We start from the raw sequence: 21,212 nt of genomic DNA on the forward strand, positions 1-21,212 counted from the left end.
AGCCGCGGGAACCGTTCCAGGCGCACTAGACATACTGACGTCAATAAAATCATTAATCCAAATCAAAAAGGGGCTGATTCACTTTGTTGAATCATCTTTAATCTCCACATAACTGCCCACTTCTTACGCACCTAAAACATCTGCTCTTTTTTCTCTTCAAAAGCCGACTCACGTGTGCTCGACTCGTGGCTGACAATCCATTCCACTAGGGCGAGACCTAAATTTTGACAGATTAATTGCTCGACGAATATCATAGATAAAAAAACTTATATTTCTACGCTTTGTTTGGTTTGTTGTCTTTTCATTCATATTTGTACATTTTGCATAATGTTACAATTATGAATTCATGGGTTACACAAATCTAGCTAATCTAGGTCGCAGCGCGCTCACCATTTGATGGAAAAGGACCTTTATCAATTAATAGATTGGCTGCCGTTAAGCCCGCTTCACAATCCATGCGAGCGTCGGCCGAATTTGTAGATCGCCCGAAGCTCGCCGAATCTCAAAATCGCCCGAGCGTCGACCGTATTTTCCAATGAAAATCTCGGGTGACGTCCGTCGAACACTGAAGACTTAAAATCCCCCATGAGATGGTACCATCTCTCGGACATGGACGAAGTCAGAATCGACTAACCTGGTAAAAGGCTAATATTTAGATCAACTTTGATTTCTAAAAATTGCCCGAAGCCCGCGGAATCGACAGGACGTCGGCCGTACTTCGACCGAAAATTCACATTTGAAGCTCGCCAACACGTCGGCCGAGCTGAATTTCTTATTTGTGACGGGGGCTTTAGGAGAGCGTCAGAGCCAACAAAGCCAGATCAAAGTTCTTGTTCTCTAGCACAGTTTTCAATGATGAGTGTAAAGTAAATTTACCCCAGGACCTTTATGCATCAGTGGATCCACTGCCATTTACGAGCGTATGCACAACGTCAGAGCCAATAAAGCCAGATCAAAGTTCCTATACATCAGCACAGTTTCTAGTGTTGAGTATAAATGAAATTTACCCTAGGGTACAAAACGTTTAAGCGCAATGGTTCCTTTGAATCAAAAGATAGAAATAGCACTAGAAATTGAGGTACATGTGTATAGAACGCGTGTCGCGCCATTTTTTTCACACTTCTTACAAGGACATAACTGGACATTATTTTGGTTCTAGTTTTCAACACTCTTTAACGGTACGAATCAAAAATATATCGTATGGCACATGACATAGTATGGCTGTTCTCCCAAATACGGGCCGGATCTACTTTTTTCATGCCTTTTGTTTTGGACGCAGATGGAAAATGCCAGTAAACAAGTTATAAAATACAGTGACTACGACGAGTTGAAAGTTCCACAGCAAAATTTTGCAATGTTTAATTTCAGTTTCCTTTATAAAATAAGAAAAGAAGTACCCTGTCCCCTCCCACCCCTATTCTAATGGATTGATCCCCTGAGACAAGTTATAAAATAGAGTCATTGAGACAAGTTAAAAAAAAATATAGAGTGATTGATTTTACATCAGCATTTCGCAATGTTTCAGCTCCCTTTAGAAAATAAGAGCAAAAATACCCTGTCCCCACCCGCCCCTGTTCTAATGGACCGATCCCCGAGACAACTTATGAAATAGAGTCATTGAGACGAGTTTAAAAAAAATATAGAGTGATTGATTTTACATCAACATTTTGCAATGTTTCTCAGCTCCCTTTAGAAAATAAGAGCAGAAATACCCTGTCCCCACCCGCCCCTGTTCTAATGAACCGATCCCTGGAGACAACTTATAGAATATAGAGTCATTGAGACGAGTTTAAAAAATATAGAGTGATGGATTTTACAGCAACATTCTGCAATGTTTCAGCTCCCTTTAGAAAATAAGAGCAAAAATACCCTGTCCCCACCCGTCCCTATTCTAATGGACCGATCCCTGGAGACAACTTCTAGAATATAGAGTCATTGAGACGAGTTTAAGAAATATAGGGTGATTGATTTTACATCAACATTTTGCAATGTTTCAGCTCCCTTTAGAAAATAAGAGCAAAAATACCCTGTCCCCACCCACCCCTGTTCTAATGGACCGATCCATGGAGACAACTTATAGAATATAGAGTCATTGAGACGAGTTTAAAAAATATAGGGTGATTGATTTTACATCAACATTTTGCAATGTTTCAGCTCCCTCTAGAAAATAAGAGCATAAATACCCTGTCCCCACCCGCCCCTGTTCTAATGGATCGATCCCCGGAGACAACTTATAAAATAGAGTCATTGAGACAAGTTAAAAAAAATAGAGTGATGGATTTTACAGCGACATTTTGCAATGTTTCAGCTCCCTTTAGAAAATAAGAGCAGAAATACCCTGTCCCCACCCGCCCCTGTTCTAATGGACCGATCCCTGGAGACAACTTATAGAATATAGAGTCATTGAGACGAGTTTAAAAAATATGGAGTGATGGATTTTACAGCAACATTTTGCAATGTTTCAGCTCCCTTTAGAAAATAAGAGCAGAAATACCCTGTCCCCACCCGCCCCTGTTCTAATGGACCGATCCCCGGAGACAATAGGCCGCTCGATGATACCGTAAACAGGTGCGTCAAAACGCCATTTGTCCACAATTATCACCAATGAATCGGTCTGGGGTCACAGAGACTCCCCACAAAATGTCGCCCCGTCATAATGATAACGGTATACAGCAGTACACCTTGGCCGTAGGTATTCACAGTGTACGGGCGGGGTGAAACGGGACTCCAAGAGACGACGCTTTTACAGGACGATAACACTCTAGATAGTCTTCTGTGTCGCCGTCAGACTCACCTGTGGTACTCTTCGGTGAAAGTGTCACCCTAGCGCGCCACTCCTTGGATCAAAGTTTGCGACAGAAGACTGGAGAGGTTTTGGCCGCAGGTGGCTATGCAGACTACAGTCGTACTGCGTGGCGAGAGTGCTAGGAAGAGTATAAAACCCTAAGACCTTGCGGAGCGGAGCGTTTCGTCAGTGAGACCAAGGTATGGCGAGGCAGCGTTCGGCCCGACCCTTCTCTCGGCCTCAGTCGGCTCCCGTCGTGTCCCTCCGAAGACACATCATCCGCTCGGTACCGCCGAAGAGCCGAGACGACACTTTCCGACCGGGCTCGCCCTCGTCTGAAGAGTAAGTATTACCGTTTGCGGTTCTAGCTAAAACGGCACTAAATTATATGCGTCGCCGCGAAATATCTACATTCCGAAAGGACGACTTGGTAACCAAGTCGGCAAACACGTCTACTATACAAATTCTTAATACGTTATATCATGAATATAAGCACTAAACTTTCATATCTGTTATTGTCACATTGCAGTTACAAAACGTGTCATTAAAACAAACAAAAAATGTATCCAAGACAACATATCAGAGAAATATGGTCGCGTTCAAATGTTTTACTCCCTATGAGATTATAAGTCTAGCAAAATTTCTGCAACATGAAAGTATATGTAGTTTAAACGCAGTTCACTTTCAGATTATCAAAAAGCATGTCCAATTTTGCCTCTGGAATGAAAATTTTCCGTTTCTGCTAAGCCCATATTGCACAGTTAGACCAGGTAACGACAGGACCGAACGGCGTGTTTGGAAACAAGTGTAACCTATACGGCCACAAAAGATACTGTCACACGACGAGCGCTGAAAGGGCGGCGGTAATTTACGAGCGGGGACCGTGACAGAAACTATTCTCCCTCCCGCAAAATAGACCTCTGTACGAAACAACTGACCCCGCTCCGACGCGCTCCAATCGAGGGTATTTTGATACTGTCGCCAGCAATTGTATGAAATGGAGGGGGTATTTTTGTTGACTAGAGTTCCAGAATTGAAATATATGACCCCGGTCGAGAAAATTTGACATAATCATTTCTTTTCCCACGACAATTACAGTCAAACAAAGACATATATTGAATTCAGTAATCACGTTTCTAAGCTCGGGGCATGGAAACAGCAGTATATGACATCTGTTTCTTCATATTTCCCATTCTTCAAAAATAATGTAAGATCGCTTACAAAACAGAATAATTTGCTCCAGTTTGCAGGTGGCATGGGCTACCCTAGCACTTTGTAAATTGCATTCTGGGACATAGATATCACCTCATATGCCACAATGTTGCAAGACTTAAAATGTATCAAACAAGCTAAGGCATGTATTACTTCCTCCTTCCTTCTTTTACTACGATTCCACAAACATATTGAGTAGTACGTGTGGATAACTTGGCATTTATTGCGCTTGTTGTTTACGGCCTTGATAACTGTCGTTACAGCTAGCAAGGAACTTCGACAGTCAAAATATCAGCGCTTCCTCTAAACGTTTCATAAATATTTTGGTACCCGGTAACAAAGACCGGCTCCGTCCCAGCGGCGGCCGACATTGTCCATAAATCTTACAATTATGCCAACATATGATGACAGCTTCTTTCGTAACTAAGGCGAGAGAAAAGGGCGCATAGCGCGCATTGTTCGACACAAACCTATTTACCATAATGTGATTAGACAGTTTCTTTCGGCGCTGAACGACTTTGCGTGGCAACATGGGCTACACAGGACGCGAAGGATTCAAGGACAAGAAAAAATTGAGATGATAAAACGGAAGAAAATATGGGCCTGGCACAAAGGAGACTGTCAAAACAGAGGTGTAACGGTTCTGAAAAAGATGCCCTATTTTCTTATAATTGGGGTTTATTCTGGGTTGTATGGCTCATTTTAATTCAGACTCTTATGTAGCGTTCCCTATGTACTAAATAATGAAGGGTGAACATTGATGCGAGTTTTTCTGTCAAATACTACGAAGTATTTTTGCTTCAGTCCATAAATATGTAAAAAAAAATGACTCTGTTACCATTTACACCTGCCTTTGTTGGGAAAGTTTTCAAAGCCCCAATCGTAGAGATCGTTAAAATCACGTGTTGACCAGACGACAAGGCCGATTTTTCGGTAGTTAATGATAATGAATGAATGAAGACCTTTATTGTACATTCTTGCCCCGAGGGGCTAGATACAGGTCGTTTAACATAAACCTAACTAACATGTTAGTGACATACACAGTGAAATAAATACAGTACATACATGTAGTTAAACATAACGTTACATGGTAGACGAAAGTGATAAGCTAAGCTAATCCAGTAGAGTCAACTTCTTCTCGCTTCTTTGTACATGTGTAGATGTATGAACAGATCATGTTTCTTGTACAAGGGTTGTCTAGACGCAACAAAAATATGAATTTAATATATCATATACTACTCATGATTATACAGCTATTGCGGACTTGGAATGTAAGAACCTGCAATCGCAGAGTCATCTAAATATCATATGAATGCGCCGAGAGTGAAGTATAAGCATGCCGTTTGTCTCGCTGTCACAGAACCATCCATTTTGTTACCCTGTTCTTTATTATTAATTACCCATGTATAATTGGTTCCTCCGCCTGTATTTACCGATCGCCGGTACGGTAGTATTGTTCTCGCGTCGCTTGTGTTGACCCGCCAGTTGTTGTAGTGACCACCTCTGACCGAGGCAAGCAAACGAACATCACCCTAACACTAAAGGGACTCGCTATGTACACAGAACATGTCAAATCCGCTCTGAGTGAATAAACCACCATTGTTGTACTATTCAAAGGTATGTACTTGTACTTCATGTGGTGACACAGGTCTCATAATGGCCTCTAAATATCGGGGCCGAGCAAAAAAGAAGTGTCAAATCTACTCTGTGTGAACAAGGAGGTTAAAATAATTTATCTTAGCCTATTTGGTGTGAATAGACCACCATTTGTATTGTTGTACTATTGAACGGTATTTACGTGTACTTTATGTGGCGAAACGGGCCTCAGAGAGGCCTCTCAAATCGATGTGCACACAACAAATGTCAGATCTAGTCTGTGTGAATAAACCACCATTGTTGTACTATTCAAAGGTATGTACGTGTACTTCATGTGGTAAAACAGGCTTCAGAAAGGCCTCTAAAATCAACACAACACAACAAATGTCAGATCAACACCGTGTGAATAAATCTCAATTGTTAAGGCTATCAATCCCATGTACCTGTTTTCCATGTGTTGAAACAGGTCTCAAAAATGCCCTCCAAAATCGATGCGTTCACAACAAATCACGGTCAAATCTACTCTGTATGAATAAACCACCATTGTTAAAGCTATCAACGGTATGTACGTGTACTTCATGTGGTGAAACATGCCTTAGAAAAGCTTCTAAAATCGATGTGTCAGATCGCCTGTGTGTGAATAAACCACTATTGTTAATGCTGACAATAGTTCTGGATGTGAAGTTCATGCAGCCTCAGAAATGCCGACATGTGGCGACGGGTTACCTCACGTCATCTTAATAATGTATTTCTTAGGTCCCAGCGGAAACAATACAACCAGCGAATGCAGCAGTAATGTTTACCCCAACTGTTATATTATGGGTCAATTACTGAAGTAACTTCGTCGCTATTCCCACATACTCTAAAGATAAAATCTGTTCTAGGACGGAGCACTTTTCAATAGACACAAAGGCGTCTAGCTTTGTGTTTTTATAATACCCCCATTCCACTATAGAACGGCGCTCTCACCACGCTCTCTCTGCGACCTAAAAGTTAACAGAGCGCTTAACGAATTTCATAGATAAAAAACGAATCTTTGCATGCTTGTGTGTTTTGTTGTGTTTTCAGTCATACTTTTACATTTTGCATGATATTCTAATTATGAAATCAAGGATTAGACAAATCCGATCTAGGTCGGAGCGAGAGCGCAGCGCGATCGCCGTCCAGTGAAATGGGGGCCTAAAGCGCTATTGCACTCTAAATCGCAGTGCAGCAAACGATCAGGAATTCTTGTCTTGACTCTATAGGTTGGGTGGGGCAGAAAGACTGAAACGAAATGGTAGAAAAATAAAATAATACTATTATCCCCTCCCTCCCCACTTTTGAAATGGAATGTCCCATATCCATGTAGCTGGGTGGCACGGTTTTGTTTGTTGTGGGTGACATGTTAACAGACTATCGATGTACAAACACTCGTATCGAGTATCCACCCAGAGAAGATAAACACGACTGAAGTTTTGTGTCAAGCCTGACCCTGTATTTACCCCACTTGGATCGCGGCATTTTTGTTGTTGTTCTCAACTCCATGGACTTGTTTACAACAGGTGTGCGTGTGCCCTCATTGGACAGAAGTTCTTCACAGACAAAATGTCTATTTAAAACTGCACAAATGTACTGCGTTTAATCTAGACTAGAAATCTGTAGGATGTAAAATTGTTAATTTCCATGTAAGTGACTTTATGAATGTCTCGGTTGTACATTTGTTGTGTCAATAAAGTTTACTGTTTAAATTATCTTTTTGGAGTGTTCACGTTGGTTACTTACTGCAGCGTGTTACCGCTGGCAAGACTTTACAATAAGCTTATCACTACATCCCTAGCCTCTACCAGGCTCCGTGGATGGCAGACTGTCCTCTCTCCGTAGCGAACTCCCTTGGCACACTATTCACTCTATTACGGCCAATTTCTACTATTTTTCCAGCCATCCCGCGGAGCCTGGTAGAGGCTACTACATCCCTACATTACCCGCCCCTTTCCATTTAATACACGGCGATCGCTGAGAGATTGTACAGCGACCAAAATTAGATTTGTGCAAGCCTTTATTTCATAATTGGAATACCTGTATCGGGTGCTAGGTGTCTACATATCTTATAATACATAACTTTATTGCACAACAATTGTACAAGGTACAAAGTATGGCATTCACTGGTACATAGATAACATTCTATTAGGATAATCAGTCTATCTTATACAATATGGTGTAGTAGTATGGGATTACAATTGGATTTTACAATCATTGGAGGAGTTTCTAACGTCTAGACTTTATTTGATATACTCCCCAATGTATACCATGCATGGGTTGTCACATGTCATTATGTACTTAAATTTGCTATTCAAGTCCATTGAGATAAATCCTGGTAAATCTGACGATAGCATTGAGTATAGTGAATTACGTATATCAAAATATTTGGGACATACAATCAAAAAATGATATTCGTTTTCAACTACCTCTCGACAAAATGGAGCACGAAACAAAACACACGGCAGGTAAAAAAAAAATAGCTCTTTATCTATGAAATTCGTTGAGCGATCGATCTGGTCGCTTATCGATCGTAGATCGTAGTGGAGGGGGGTTGTTGTGTTACCAGCATTTCGTGAGCATTCCCTACCTTTCGAGCCGTGTTCCAAGTCTGCTGATTCCACCACTCAAATGAAAGCTTAAATCCTAGCTTTGATCTTTGCCGACGGCTGCAATATTGGAGTCGTGCGCGCGTCGATAGATTTCCCTAGAAAAAGAATAAAACTTTACTGGTCTACTATCTTAAAGGCATGTGTAAAATCTTCAACTAGCTGCCTTGAGGCGTAGCTTTACTGTAATCAGATGCTTTCAGAGAGACACAGTGTAATGGTTTTTCTTGAATCTTTCGCTGCATGGTCGTTCCTTAACAACGCTGACTTTTGACACTAGAAACAGGTGCATCGGCCTCTGAGTGACCCCTCCCCGACACCACAACCTGCCTCTGTTAGTAGACTGTCAATTGTCGTAACAAATTGCCTTACAAACACGAGATACGATTGAAGTACGAAGACTTCGAAGTCATCGGGAACAGTAGCATGTGTACAGAGTGCCCCATGAAAATAGACTTAAGACACATGCTTTTCTTAGTTACCATGGTAACGGGCAAATGTGCAGCACCTGTATGGTGATGTAACCAGCCGTTCTTTTATTTCCTTCTATCCAAGCTTGCCAGAAGATGGACGAGAAAGGTGACATATATACGCACATCTGAGGATTTAGAAATGTCGTTTTTGAGCCGCTGCAATACTTTTGTTTCGCTCAAAGCTCAAATCTTTTTTTCTTTGACGCTTTGGATATGTTGAAGCTATAGCTTTGATGAAAAAAATGTACTATGGCCCGGTTTCAAAGTGTGCAAAGCCGTTGCATTTCGCCACAACTCAAAGATAGTTGTGAGAGTGTCGGGAAGCTACTGCTAAACAGTTGGAACGTTCTAGTGACAAGACACGCGGCAACGGTCTCACCACAGCTGACGACTTCTCGTGTGAACTTGAAGAATGCTAGGGTGCGGTCTTGACAACGACGTGACGCAGTCTTAGACTGTCCCCAACCATGGTACGGGAATGGCCAGTGGTCGGAGGTTGGGCGACAACGGCGGCAAGAGGGGGCGAGTTCCGACCGTCGGCTGCCACGAAACCTATCGAAGCACAGGCCACTTTACACACTCGGAAAAACAGAGAAGCAGAGTCAAGAAGCTTGGGCGTTGTTGAAAAGCCTCGAAAGTTTGCTTCTGTGAACCTCCCCAGAGTTGAGCTTGAACCTAAGGATCAAACGTTTGTAACTGATGTGCAAATACCGAGCATCAGAAAACTTGCCGTAATCTATGAGAAATCGCACCGTGGCTCGTTATCAGAAAGGAATGACAACTTGCATGTAGCTCGGAAGGCGAAGTCGACCACATATATCTACCCTTCGGAAAAGTTCGTGTTTCCGACATTGCCGCGCGTGGGATTCAGGTAGGAGACTCAAGACCCGTACAGAAACGTTTGATAGAAATATTAGGTACCAAGGATAATTTTATGTGCTTAAAGATTGCTAGCCTCTACCAGGCTCCGTGGATGGTTGGAAAAATTGTAGAAATAGGCCAAATAGGATGAAAAGTATACTAAGGGAGTCGGCTACGGAGAGAGAGTCCAAACTATACCCCTATGGCAGACTAACTCCTCTTACATTTTTCTGTCTATTTGGCCAATTTCTACTCTTTCAAACCGCATCTGGAGCCTGGTAGAGATTAAATGATTGCAGCGAGGGACGAAAAAGAGATGACCGAAAGATCTAATCTCTCATTACAGGTTATGAAGCCGAAAACCTTTAAAACACTTTGAAAATAAGAGGATTACATGTACAAGGACTTCGCTCAAGTTTGTGCTTTGTTTATGATTTGTTGTTTTACTTTCCTTCTAGATCGAATTCGTCCCGTCGGTCGTCGGTATCGTCCTTCTCATCACTGCCACCTCAGGGCGCAGGCGCAGACCCGTTCGGCGTTACTGCGCAGCTGCTGGAGTCCAGCCGTCGCCGCCGGAAGTCGTCCCACAACCGGAAACGGAGCAGCAGGCTGGGAGAACTCCAACAGTGGGCGTTCGAGACCAAGGAAGAACGAAGACTACGGGTCAGTTTGTGACTTAGCTGATTTTTATTCAAATTTATGTAAAGAGGATTGGGTTATAAGCAGTGAATGGTCAAGGAGGCATTCTCTTCTTGCTAACAAAAATATGATCAGTTCGTGTTGACCACTTGTTAAAAGAGTTATTAAATTGTGCTTAATTTGTCGCCAGTAGAGATACATTAAGTTTATGAGGCCTAAGTTTCAGATCCAACTGCACCAGATGAGCGGGAATAGAGGACCCATAAAGTCAAGAACCTCCTTTATAAAATTCAACGTTTTAGATGTAATTTGAAAGGAAAGCAGAAGTAATTTGAAGGGAAAGTAGAGAAAGAAAAAAAACGCTACATTTTTTAAAAAACAAATACGCTTAGAATTTGCAACTTGAAAGTTACACTGTAAAGTCAAGAAGGTTAAAATCATTTTATTTTTCATTTTATACCTTTTGCAGCTTCGACGTCAGCTATGGCGCGCAATGATATGTGTTCGAGTGATCTGCCGGATGCAGATAGTGATGCGTGCGTCCTGGGCCGGAAAGGATGGGGCTACAAACATCCTTTCGGAGCTACATTACTACGCCATAGAAGGAGACAATGGCTCCCTGGCTTTCGACAAGAACAAATTTTCAAGGAAAGCTTCGGTAAGAAATCGTCAAGATTTTACTTTGTGGAGGAGGGTGGTAGGCAACTCCTTGAAAAATTAGATATACGGAAAACAGAAAAATCATATGTACTTTAGAGTCACCGGAGTTGTCCATTTCCAGGTACAGCGTCGTTTGCAAATTTATCATTTGCCTCATGGAATTCATTCTCCATAGTCAGAGACACGCGTGTTTTAAGTCAAATCAAGTAACCTGGAAACATACTACACCGTAAAAACAAGTAATAATAACAGAAATTATATTCTTGTTGGACAAAAATATAGTTACACGTCTCTACTTTTCCTCAGTCACACGTCCCTGAGTGGGCGCGGAGGATTACAGAGAAGAGCCACGAAAACAGGACGAATGCGGAGGTGCACAGGCTGTACTCCATCCTGAAACTAATCCGCGCCTTCGAGAAGTACACCTTTGACGTCAAGATGCAGCTATGTCGGCATATCTTCTACATGAAGTAAGGCCCCCATTCCATTGGACGGCGATCGCGCTGCACTCTCGCTGCGGCCTAAACCGGATTTATCTAATCCTTGATTTTGTAGTTGGAATATCATGCCAAATGTAAAAGTATGGCTGAAAAGACATCAAAACACGTTGAAATTCGTTGAGCACTCAGTTAAATCTAAGGTCGCTGAGCGCGCGGTGGGAGCGCCGTCTAAGTGGGATTGGGGTATAAGGAAAAATACTGTCATTAGCAAATAATTCAATCCAATTCAACCTTAGTCAATCGCGATGTTTCGTCTTCAAAAACATTAGCAGTAATCTCTGTATGTACACTTTTTCAAGATTAGCAGAGTAATGTTACAAAGGTATTCAAAATCATTCAGTATCCACGCTCCAATGGACGTGTCCACTCATCAAATTGTGATGGTAACATGAAATCTAAAAAGGGAGAATGCATTAGATTCCAATGGATATCTGGCAATCGGTAAAAAAATACAGCTAAAGAACGCTAACTTAATATATGTGTCGTTACCTTAATTTTTCGTCATCTTATCAACAAAACCAATCAATTATCTATCAATGAATTGCTCACTAATCGGTTATCAATTGTTCCTTGGTTGTGAGAAGTGTCGAATGGTCCTGTGACAGTGCCACATCGGGGAGGGTTTCTACTGTATCCCGTCAATAACACCAATCGATCCATTGATGAATCGGTTATTGATTGTCTCATAGTTGTGAGAAGGGTCGGCTGATCCTGCGACAGGGCCACATCGGAGAGGCGTTCTACTTCATCTTCTCCGGGTCCGTGCTGGTGAACAAGATCGAGCACGACCACCGGACGGGCGAGCAGGTCAGCCGGACAGAGACCGTGCTGTACCCGGGGGATAGCTTCGGGGTAAGTCCAGATAATTCACTTTATCTTCACGGTAGCAAAATTTCACGGTGTAAGGAAAATTGACATTTTCACTGAACTTTAACTTCACGGTGGTGGTATATGATTTACAGAATGGATGTGTGAAGGAATCATAAATGATAACATTTTTATTCACGGTGATAAGTTAACGGTGCAGAGGTGGCCGTGACAACAGTGAACATGAAGTTACAGTGAAAGAAACAAGAATACAGTGAAAGAAACAAGAATACAGTACGCCGCATGCTTCTAGTTCCATCCTCATCTTGAGGGTTATGGTCGCTTCCAGCATGGCCTAGATACAGTAGATAACAACTCACTTCCCCTACGACCTAACAAAAGGCTATGGGACTGACAATTACATTTTCTTTCACACCGTGTTCGTGTATTGGGCGGTCATCTTTTCACTTCGAGAATAATTGATGAAACATTGTCAATTAAAATTGAACTGATTATAATATAAAAGACAGCAAAACACACAGAACGTTAGAAAATGTTTCATGACTCATGATCGTGCTTTATGTACATTTCTTGATGTATGCTTTATTTTTCTTTCCCGCAAACAGCCAGACCGGGCCCCGGTTTAGGACTGTAGCCCTAGCATAACTGGACACACCACATCGCATAACATTGCATTTCATTCTTGCTACATTTCAAATGCTTACAAACCTTGGTACGAGGAATCTTACTACTTTCTTAAAACCATGGTCTGTTCAGGAGATTGCGTTGCTAAGCGACGGACGCCGACGCGCCTCTATCGTGGCGAGGGAGGGGACGGAGCTGTTCCAGGTGGATAAGGACACGTTCGTGGACACGTGCTCGGGATTCGTCATGCACGAGATGGGCGAGAAACGCCACGTCATCAGGTGACTGGGAACGAGATCTTTTAAATCGAAACATTACGCCCGCACTCTCAGTTTGAAAGTTTAGGAGGAAATATCATTCAATGTTTGCTCTATGAGCTTCAACTGGAAGGAATAGCATTTTCTTATGAGTTGTCGTGTCTGTCCAAGAAGATTCCCAGATTAGATTAGTTAAAGATTAGTTACAAAATTAGATTATCAAAGGTTAGATTACTCAAAGATCAATTATTTTTGCATCACTGTAGATATTAAATAAATTGATCTATACTTTAAACATTTCATTTCGAAAACGAATAAAATGCCTACGTGTATTTAAGAAAAAATTAAATTAAGCGGAATAGACCCAAGTGTCTTAGTTAAGACTATTCTACATGTTAAACATTATTTCATAATCCCTTCATTCATCATCATCATCATCCACTGGTTTTTGTTTCTTCGTCTTTCTCCACTGCGTCTTGCATCTTGTAAGGTCCCTTAGCTCCTGGAGTTTCCTTTCTGTCGTATGGGGGGTCTCGCCCTCTGTGCTTCAGATCTCCCTCCAGCATGCTGAGTAGATTGACACTTCCTTTGTGTGCTTTCATCCCTTCATTAAATACTAAGAATATCTGCTCATTAAACTGACCAACAATTCTTGCTATGTCCACAGAGACTTCCCCCTGTTTAAGGAGTGGTCCGATGACCTGCTGGAGCGGCTGTGTTTCGAGTCACAGCTGATGGACCTTACCCACGGCAGGGTGATCGACAGGGACATCAACAGGAGCGACTCTCTCTACTTCGTCATCAAGGTAATTCAACCTCAATTCATGTTCCGTACAGCAGGGGTGTCCCTGTGGTGTAGTGGTCTGCGCTTCTGTCTCTCACCACATCTGGTTCAAATTAATTGGACCAGAAGGACTGGGGTTCAAGCCCCAGGTAGAACACCTCTGGACAAGAGGCGCATTGAGTCATACCAAAGACTTAATAAAAATGGTACATACTTCTGAAACAGTATGGAAGTTAAACACACTCCACTGCCAGTGGACTAGTCCCCTGCTGCAGTGATTGCACCACAGTGTGGCCCAGGGCTATGAAACGGAGATGGACACCGCCCTTTACATCAAGAATGGTGTGGGAGGATTTTAACTAACAGCTGATGGCATGGGGAAGGCTATGCAGGACAGGAACTTTTGGGCGGCTACAGTGGCTCTGGTGACTGTAGTAGAATGGCACCCGACATTAATCAAGTCAAATCAAAGCTTCACCAAACTGACATGTTTTAAAAGAAGTATGATAACATCCCGTACTTTGCTATCATCATCATTATTCCAGGGTATTTTCACTCCTAAGGCCAGAAGGAACCTCTCCCTTGACCGACTCGATTTGTCTTTGTCTACATCTACATTTCGGTACCCCCAAATAGCCCCTTCAGGGGCAAAGTAGGGGGAGGGGGGTTGAGGTTGTCTGGCAGTTCTTGGCCAGGTGATTAACTAAGCTGTCTCTCCAACTTCGTACTTTGCTTGTATTTGTACTTTGCCAACTATCAAGTCATATGTCTTTTTCTGTTGTTGTCAAAATATTAGAACCGTGATTATGGAAGAGGCTAATTTTGGCTACAAACCGTCACACGCTAGCAATCTCTTTCAACGTGTTATCAAATATTTCACACCAACATACCTATAGATAAACTTGTACTCAATTTGCACCCTAACACGGTTGTTGATCCATTACAGGGAGAGGTACAGATGCTACAAGAGTTCCGAGTTCGACCGCGGGAGGCGCCCAGCGCACTAGACGCCGACGACGCCTGGAACTCTCCCGGTCTCCCTGCCCGTCCTCGGACCGCCGAGATCCGGGCCCGACCCGGTACGGCCCAGGTGTTCGTCAAGCAGAAACCGGTCGAGCACGGGGACGTGCTGGACGGAAACACCGTCTGCTATGCACAAGTAGGAGTGTTGGAGGCTGGCGACCATACGGTAAGGTTTTGATAGAATAAGTTAGCTAGTTAAATTCCTCCCACACCATTATTGATGTATAGGGCGGTGCCCATCCCCGTTTCATAGCCCTGGGCCACACTGTGGTGCAATCACTGTAGCAGGGGGCTAGTCCACTGGCAGTGAAGTGTGTTTAACTTCCATACTGTTTCAGAAGTATGTACCATTCTTATAAACTCTTTGGTATGACTCAATGCGCCAGGTGTCCTACCTGGGGTTTGAACCCCAGTCCTTCTGGTCCAAGTAATTTGAACCAGATGTGGTGAGAGACAGAAGCGCAGACCAATACACCACAGGGACACCCCCTGGCGACCATACAGTAAGGTTTTGATAAAATAGGGAGTCCTAATTTATAGGAGGCGTAACCGTTTTTCTTGAAATACATACTTTGCAGTAAAAATAACGCGATATCTTAGGTCTGGCAATTGCTGTAAGATTCTTAGGAAAGAGCTGCTATGGGTTGATCTAGGGAAACCTATTGGTTGTTAACAAGTATCAGCTTTTTTTAACCAATTTTTTCTTATAACTCTCGCCGTAGCTTGCCTTGCTAGAGGGCGGATTTCATTTTAATTTTTCTGCATTCTACATCGCACCTTTTCTATAGTATGCACAACATTTGTACCTAACTCCCCATTGCAATTTGGCCCCCATCAATCCACGACACGACAATCAGCTGATGATGAATCGGTGATCCTAGGAGCAGTTCCGTTGGGAATCAAAAACCAAGATGGAGGTCGGAAAACATTTATAAAATATGAACCATAGATTTGGGTGAAGAGTATCATCATCATCTTAGTTGCCCCCAAATGACCCCGCGAGGGGCAGTGTAGGAGGGGGGGGGGGGAGATAAGTGCGAAGAAATGAAAACTATAAAATGGGAAACTTTAAGACGGAAGAAAAACTTAACCGAAGATGACGTAGCCAAAACATCCGTTATTATCTCCATGAAAAATGGAGATATTGTTTTGGGTGTGTCTGTCTGTCTGTGTTTCCGGACTACTCTAGTCAGCATAACTCAAGAGCCTCTTGATGGATTACAATGATATTTGGTATGTGGGCGGGTGTTGTGAAGGCGAAATTCAAGGTGGATTTTTGGCCCCTGGCATGTGACCTTGGTACTGCAGCAGAACTTCAATTTTTGTATCTTTTGACCTGGACGTGCTGTGGTCTTGATTTTTGGTAGGCAGATAGATTGTGATGTAATTAAGAGGAGGTGTAGGTTTGGAACCCCTAACAGCTTCCTCTAGTTTACAATGTAAACATTTATAATTCACCTCTCCCCTTTAAAAGCAATGGACGGCGCGGACTCGGCGGAGGAAAGACAAGCTGACGCCGCCAGGCGCCATTCTCGTCAGCCTGGGAGCAAGAGTTTTGCGCATGTCCAAAACTCAGGTCTACTACATGGCTCCTAAAGGCGTCTTGGAGACCTTCGAAAGGACGTACAGACCCAAAGAGTAAGAATTTTTATATTGATATTGATTTTTGCAGCAAATCTATGGGTGTTGAGAAGCATCCGAATGATAAACGCACATCGATCTCAACGCTGCCATAACACAATTAACATCATAGTTGGCCAACATGAAATTAGCAGGCATAAGAGTTAGCCTCCATTTTGCAGGCCTCCCGGGCGGCGCCGACGTTTATTTCTTGGGGGAGCGCTGATTCGTAATTTTCAACCTATGAGACGTGTGCGACAATACGATTTCTCCAGCAAAAGAACCTGGCCCCAATAAGTTCTGCATTTACCACTAAACGTTCACGAAAAAATAGAATTGTTAAAAGATTACAAATGACATTAATACAAAAATTGCCACCTTCGGCAAACTACTAAATACTCTAGACCTATATTTTTGCATGACGCATTTTTTGTTTATATGTGGGCGAAGAACATATTTACCACATGCAGGATGTTCTAGCACGCAATATGTTAAACTAGGTAAAGATCACAACTCACACACGTATACGAACTCACGTGTTGTATTGACAGAACTCTGAACTTTCTGTACAGAGTAGAAAACTACATCCGGGGTCTTGGCCCCTGGTGCCTAGTGCGCAGGTGCGTGATGCTAAAGGCCGGATAACTACTAGATAAACACAATACATGCAAATTTATCCTGTTGCTGTTGAAGGACATATTCAAATGTCTACCCGTTGCGTTCTCTTGCATACATACAGGCCCGCCACTGAAGAGGAGTTGAACAGACAGTTTGACGCCGATCTGAGATGGGCAGACTTCAAAGCAAGGGTAAGGAGAATTACTCATCATGTAGACTTAATGACAAGGGAAGATGGATACACAACAACTTCAAATCCAATAGCGATTGGCATCTGTCCTTAACTAGTCGTCAAGGATTCTTGTCTGAGCTGCCACGTTTAGGGGGAAGTCACTTATTTCTATGGTAAGGTTGGGCAAGCTAGATCAGGAGAAGCTAGACTGATGCACTGCACGGAAGAGAAGCAGATTCGGAGAAAAAAACTTCGCCTCAGGTCTGACTCAGCTTACAGATACGCCCTATGTGGCAGAGACTGCCATTCATGTATAGGACAGTTAAGCCATAGCCAAAGCTGTAGGGTAAGTCAAGTCAAGTCAAGTCAAAGCCTTTATTTTACTTCGAGTGCTTGTTCGGCCATGATATGGCCGCTTTTCGACAAGGTCGAAGTGAAACGGAGGGGTAGGAGTCACGGTACAAAAATAAACTTAACGAAAACTTAACGTAACCGATATCAATACAATCATAGAAAATACATCAAAATAAACGCACCATTGTGTAATAAATCAACAAGCGGACTATAGAGTATTTCGGTAATCATTGAGTGTATCGTGTACGTTGTTTTTGCCGCCATTGCTACATGTGTGTCACTCGTCCAAATCATTGACATATCTCGGGAAAACTACGTCTTCAACATAGTACCTGATATGGCGGTGCCTTACGTAATCTGTTCCAAACAAACCATTAATCCAACACTATACAACAGTGTCGCTGTTTACCAATAATTTTGATAGTCACAACAACAGTTATTTATCAATTTCTCTGTCAACCAACGGCCACTTACACTAGTTACAATAGGCAGCACATGTCACAGCTGATACGCCGATACACTCATGATGCTGCGGCCAAAATAAATACTCCTGAAAAACATCGTCCTTAGCCTCCGATGCCATACACATGGGTATGAATTTATGAAGTCTAAACGCTAGGACAGGTTGATATCAATTATGATTTTACCATGATCAACATTGACTGATGGAGACCATATAAAGATATATAAAAAATGTTGGGCAATCATCAAACTGTTAAGACACATGGGTATGAATTTATGAAGTCTAAACGCTAGGACAGCTTCTGTTGTAGGAAATACTATTAAAGTTGAATAGTCAGGTTTTCAGCACCAAGGACGTGTCCCGTCTTGTTTTTCGAGAAAAAGTGAGGAAACATGTAGTACGACTGTAGAATGTTAGAAACATATATTTCCAAGCTACTTCCCTCTGTGAACGATAGCTTTCGTTGTAGGAGATACTATCAAAGATGGATAGTCATGTTTTCAGCACCAAGGAGGTGTCCCAAACTGCACCATGAGATTTCGAAAAACAGAAACATGTAGAATGTTAGAAACACATATTTTCAAGCTACCTCCCTCCCTCTGTGAACATGTTTATAAGGCACAAATTTTCATTCTCTCCTGCAATGCCCGGCGATTATACTGTCCAATCTGTTGTTTGCTGTTGCGTATTGCCTACAGACACATTTCCAAACCGGGGCTCGGCCGGGCTGTTTGCGGAAATGAAAAATAAAAGAGACTATCAATAAATATACCCACATTTTTATGCTCATTACTATCTTTTTGACGTTTTGTGTGTCTTGTTGTCTTTTATATCATACTTTCCGTTCCCGAAAACTGCCCGGCCGGGCGCTGGTTTGGAAATTTCAGCCTAGCATAAGATACAAGAACCGCCTTGGCCTGGTAGGAGAGGATGTATTCCTAGCTTCTTGTCTGACATGTTTTGCAAAGTAAGGTCTTCTCGTTGTGAACCAGGTTGTTCAAGATGTGCTGGACGAGTCTCGCGGCCAGCCTGTTGCCATGAAGCCGACCATAGAAAAAGCCACCCAGGACTACGACTACTGGCCACAGGGCACACTGCAGCTGCCCAGAAGACCTGCGACGTGTAGGGGGCGCTCGCCCATTTCTGCGGTAAGTTTGGACAAGTATCATAATGGTAAGACGCAAGGGTCTGGTGTTTTAACTAGTCCAGTCAGCGGTGAACCCATTTTTGAAATCAAAACCGTTTCTGCGGTAAGTGTGGACAAGTATTACACTCTACTGAGTGACTAGTGAGGTCAATTGTGAACCCATTTTTAGACTAGATGAAAACCTTTATAAGTAAATTTGTCTTTCAAAAAATTGTCGTCACTTTTGTACCTACTCTCAAGGAGCCTTCTTGAAATTGAAAATAACAACAAACTTAAACATGCCATGGATTGTCGAAACAAAAATCTATCGTCTCAAATGGCAGTAATGAAATCCTGCAACTTGCATAAGCAATAAAGAGAAAAAAATGTATGTCTTTCATGATTACAGATGAAATAGATTTTGCATTTTAAATATTGGCATAAATCAAATCAGAAAATGGTTCAGTAATCTCTCATGCTCACAGGTATCTGCCGTCAACTCCGTCCCACGACTGATGTCAAGGGGCAGCACCCAGCCATCAAAAATTGTGTCGCGCAACAGCCGAAAACTACCCTCAAGGACGGACGACAAGAGCATGAAATACAGACCAACTACGGCACCTCCCAGATAACAGTTACTGCAATTTCCACATCTCAAAAGGATGGGAGAAGAAAAAGATTCATGTTTTAGTGTTTCTCCTTAGAAAATAAATATTCAGACCTACCATTACAAAAACTTTCATATCTTCAAACAGAAGTGGAAAGAAAGACTTTCATGGTTTAGAAATCTTTCCTTGCAAGGAAAATATGGAGAACTGACTTCACCACTTGCCACTGGTCTAGTGTCAACAGTAACTTATTACCCCAGTGTTGCTAGTATGTAAAATAAAAACTGTCTGCTTGTATGTTTAAATGATATTATTACATTACTGTCCAAAGCCAAGTTTTGAAGGTACTTTCTTGCCACACTATGCAGTGCGATTACCATTTTACTAAGACTACAGAAAGTTGAGAAACAGTCATATAAAATGCAGTGCAATGTTAAATCTTGGTAAGGAAGAGCTGTTTTAGATATAAATGTGGTGTATTCACACAAGGTGGTACATCTGAATGTGTCTTTCAACTAAATGACTTAGGAACCAACTTCATGTAATAACTTGTTGTTTCTCACGTGAGTCACGTGAGATATTCACGAGGCATTTCTGATAATAGCAAGACAGAGACCCTTTATGCCAACATATCTCTGTAAATATAACCTTAGAATGTACTATATGTAAACAAAATTGTATCTAAATGTATCATACGTCCATATCGTATAGCAGATTTAAGAAATGACTTAAAAGCTGTAGACCTGATATCATGACATGTACTTTTAATCATCCCATGTTGCTGTAACAGTAACGCTAATTCATCTCTACTGTATATAGTGTACTTACATGAACAGATTGTGTGGAACAGGTTCTCATATTGAACAAACAACTGTTTGTAAGATTCATTACTGATACAGTTGTATGACAATTAAGCTCTCATACCCTTCAAGATCCAACTGCACAAAATGAGTTCTTAAGTGCTTTTTTTGGCTCCAACTTTTAATACAAAATCTAAACATCAACATGCTGCTATATAATTATGTTGTTATTTGTTTGCTCCTCCAATCAACCTTATGCTTGGCCACAAGTTCTGCAATGTCGCCTTTCACCATGTGTAAAGTCTCTCCAACTTCAGACTGTTGGGGACTTAAATGAAGACAGTTTTCTTCTCATAAACTCTCTGTAGTGCCGTTGGTTAGGATGGCATCAAATATGGCTGGAAGCCACCTTGAACCCTGCAATTACAGTAAATGCTTTAAAATTAGGGAGGGGTTTAAAATTCAAGCAACTCTAGGAAAGTATCACTATCAGGGCTATTTATTTAGCTTTGGGTCAATATAACACATTTTCCATATACATTTCATATGGACAAGCCTCAGGTACTTGGAACTTTTATCCCC

General features: G+C 42.1%; 2 protein-coding genes across 2 annotated transcripts; both read left to right on the forward strand.

The window, feature by feature from the left end:
- The first annotated feature begins 2,987 nt into the window (after nt 1–2,987).
- Nucleotides 2,988–15,047, forward strand: LOC136429481 (cGMP-dependent protein kinase 1-like). The gene is made up of 8 exons (XM_066419313.1): nt 2,988–3,127; nt 10,013–10,217; nt 10,663–10,851; nt 11,160–11,323; nt 12,043–12,205; nt 12,938–13,086; nt 13,730–13,868; nt 14,793–15,047. The coding sequence occupies exons 1-8, from the start codon at nt 2,988–2,990 to the stop codon at nt 15,045–15,047; spliced, it is 1,404 nt and encodes a 467-aa protein (XP_066275410.1).
- A 1,280-nt stretch (nt 15,048–16,327) lies between these two features.
- On the forward strand, nt 16,328–19,948 carry LOC136429330 (uncharacterized). Its single transcript, XM_066419184.1, has 4 exons — nt 16,328–16,507; nt 17,229–17,298; nt 19,089–19,244; nt 19,708–19,948. Exons 1-4 carry the CDS (start codon nt 16,431–16,433, stop codon nt 19,852–19,854), a joined length of 450 nt encoding a protein of 149 aa, XP_066275281.1. The 5' UTR covers nt 16,328–16,430; the 3' UTR covers nt 19,855–19,948.
- Nucleotides 19,949–21,212: the final 1,264 nt, after the last annotated feature.

The sequence above is a fragment of the Branchiostoma lanceolatum genome, chromosome 3 (assembly GCF_035083965.1).
Source record: "Branchiostoma lanceolatum isolate klBraLanc5 chromosome 3, klBraLanc5.hap2, whole genome shotgun sequence".
Taxonomy (NCBI): Eukaryota; Metazoa; Chordata; class Leptocardii; order Amphioxiformes; family Branchiostomatidae; genus Branchiostoma; species Branchiostoma lanceolatum.

Bases quoted from the DNA above. Each gene is read 5' to 3' on its own strand.
- LOC136429330 (XM_066419184.1), top strand. From the start codon at position 16,431: ATGTCCAAAACTCAGGTCTACTACATGGCTCCTAAAGGCGTCTTGGAG. The intron at 17,299-19,088 runs GTAAGGAGAATT...GTTGTGAACCAG, and splicing joins GGGCAGACTTCAAAGCAAGG to GTTGTTCAAGATGTGCTGGA. The intron at 19,245-19,707 runs GTAAGTTTGGAC...TCATGCTCACAG, and splicing joins GGCGCTCGCCCATTTCTGCG to GTATCTGCCGTCAACTCCGT.
- LOC136429481 (XM_066419313.1), top strand. From the start codon at position 2,988: ATGGCGAGGCAGCGTTCGGCCCGACCCTTCTCTCGGCCTCAGTCGGCT. The intron at 10,852-11,159 runs GTAAGAAATCGT...ACTTTTCCTCAG, and splicing joins AATTTTCAAGGAAAGCTTCG to TCACACGTCCCTGAGTGGGC. The intron at 11,324-12,042 runs GTAAGGCCCCCA...ATTGTCTCATAG, and splicing joins CGGCATATCTTCTACATGAA to TTGTGAGAAGGGTCGGCTGA.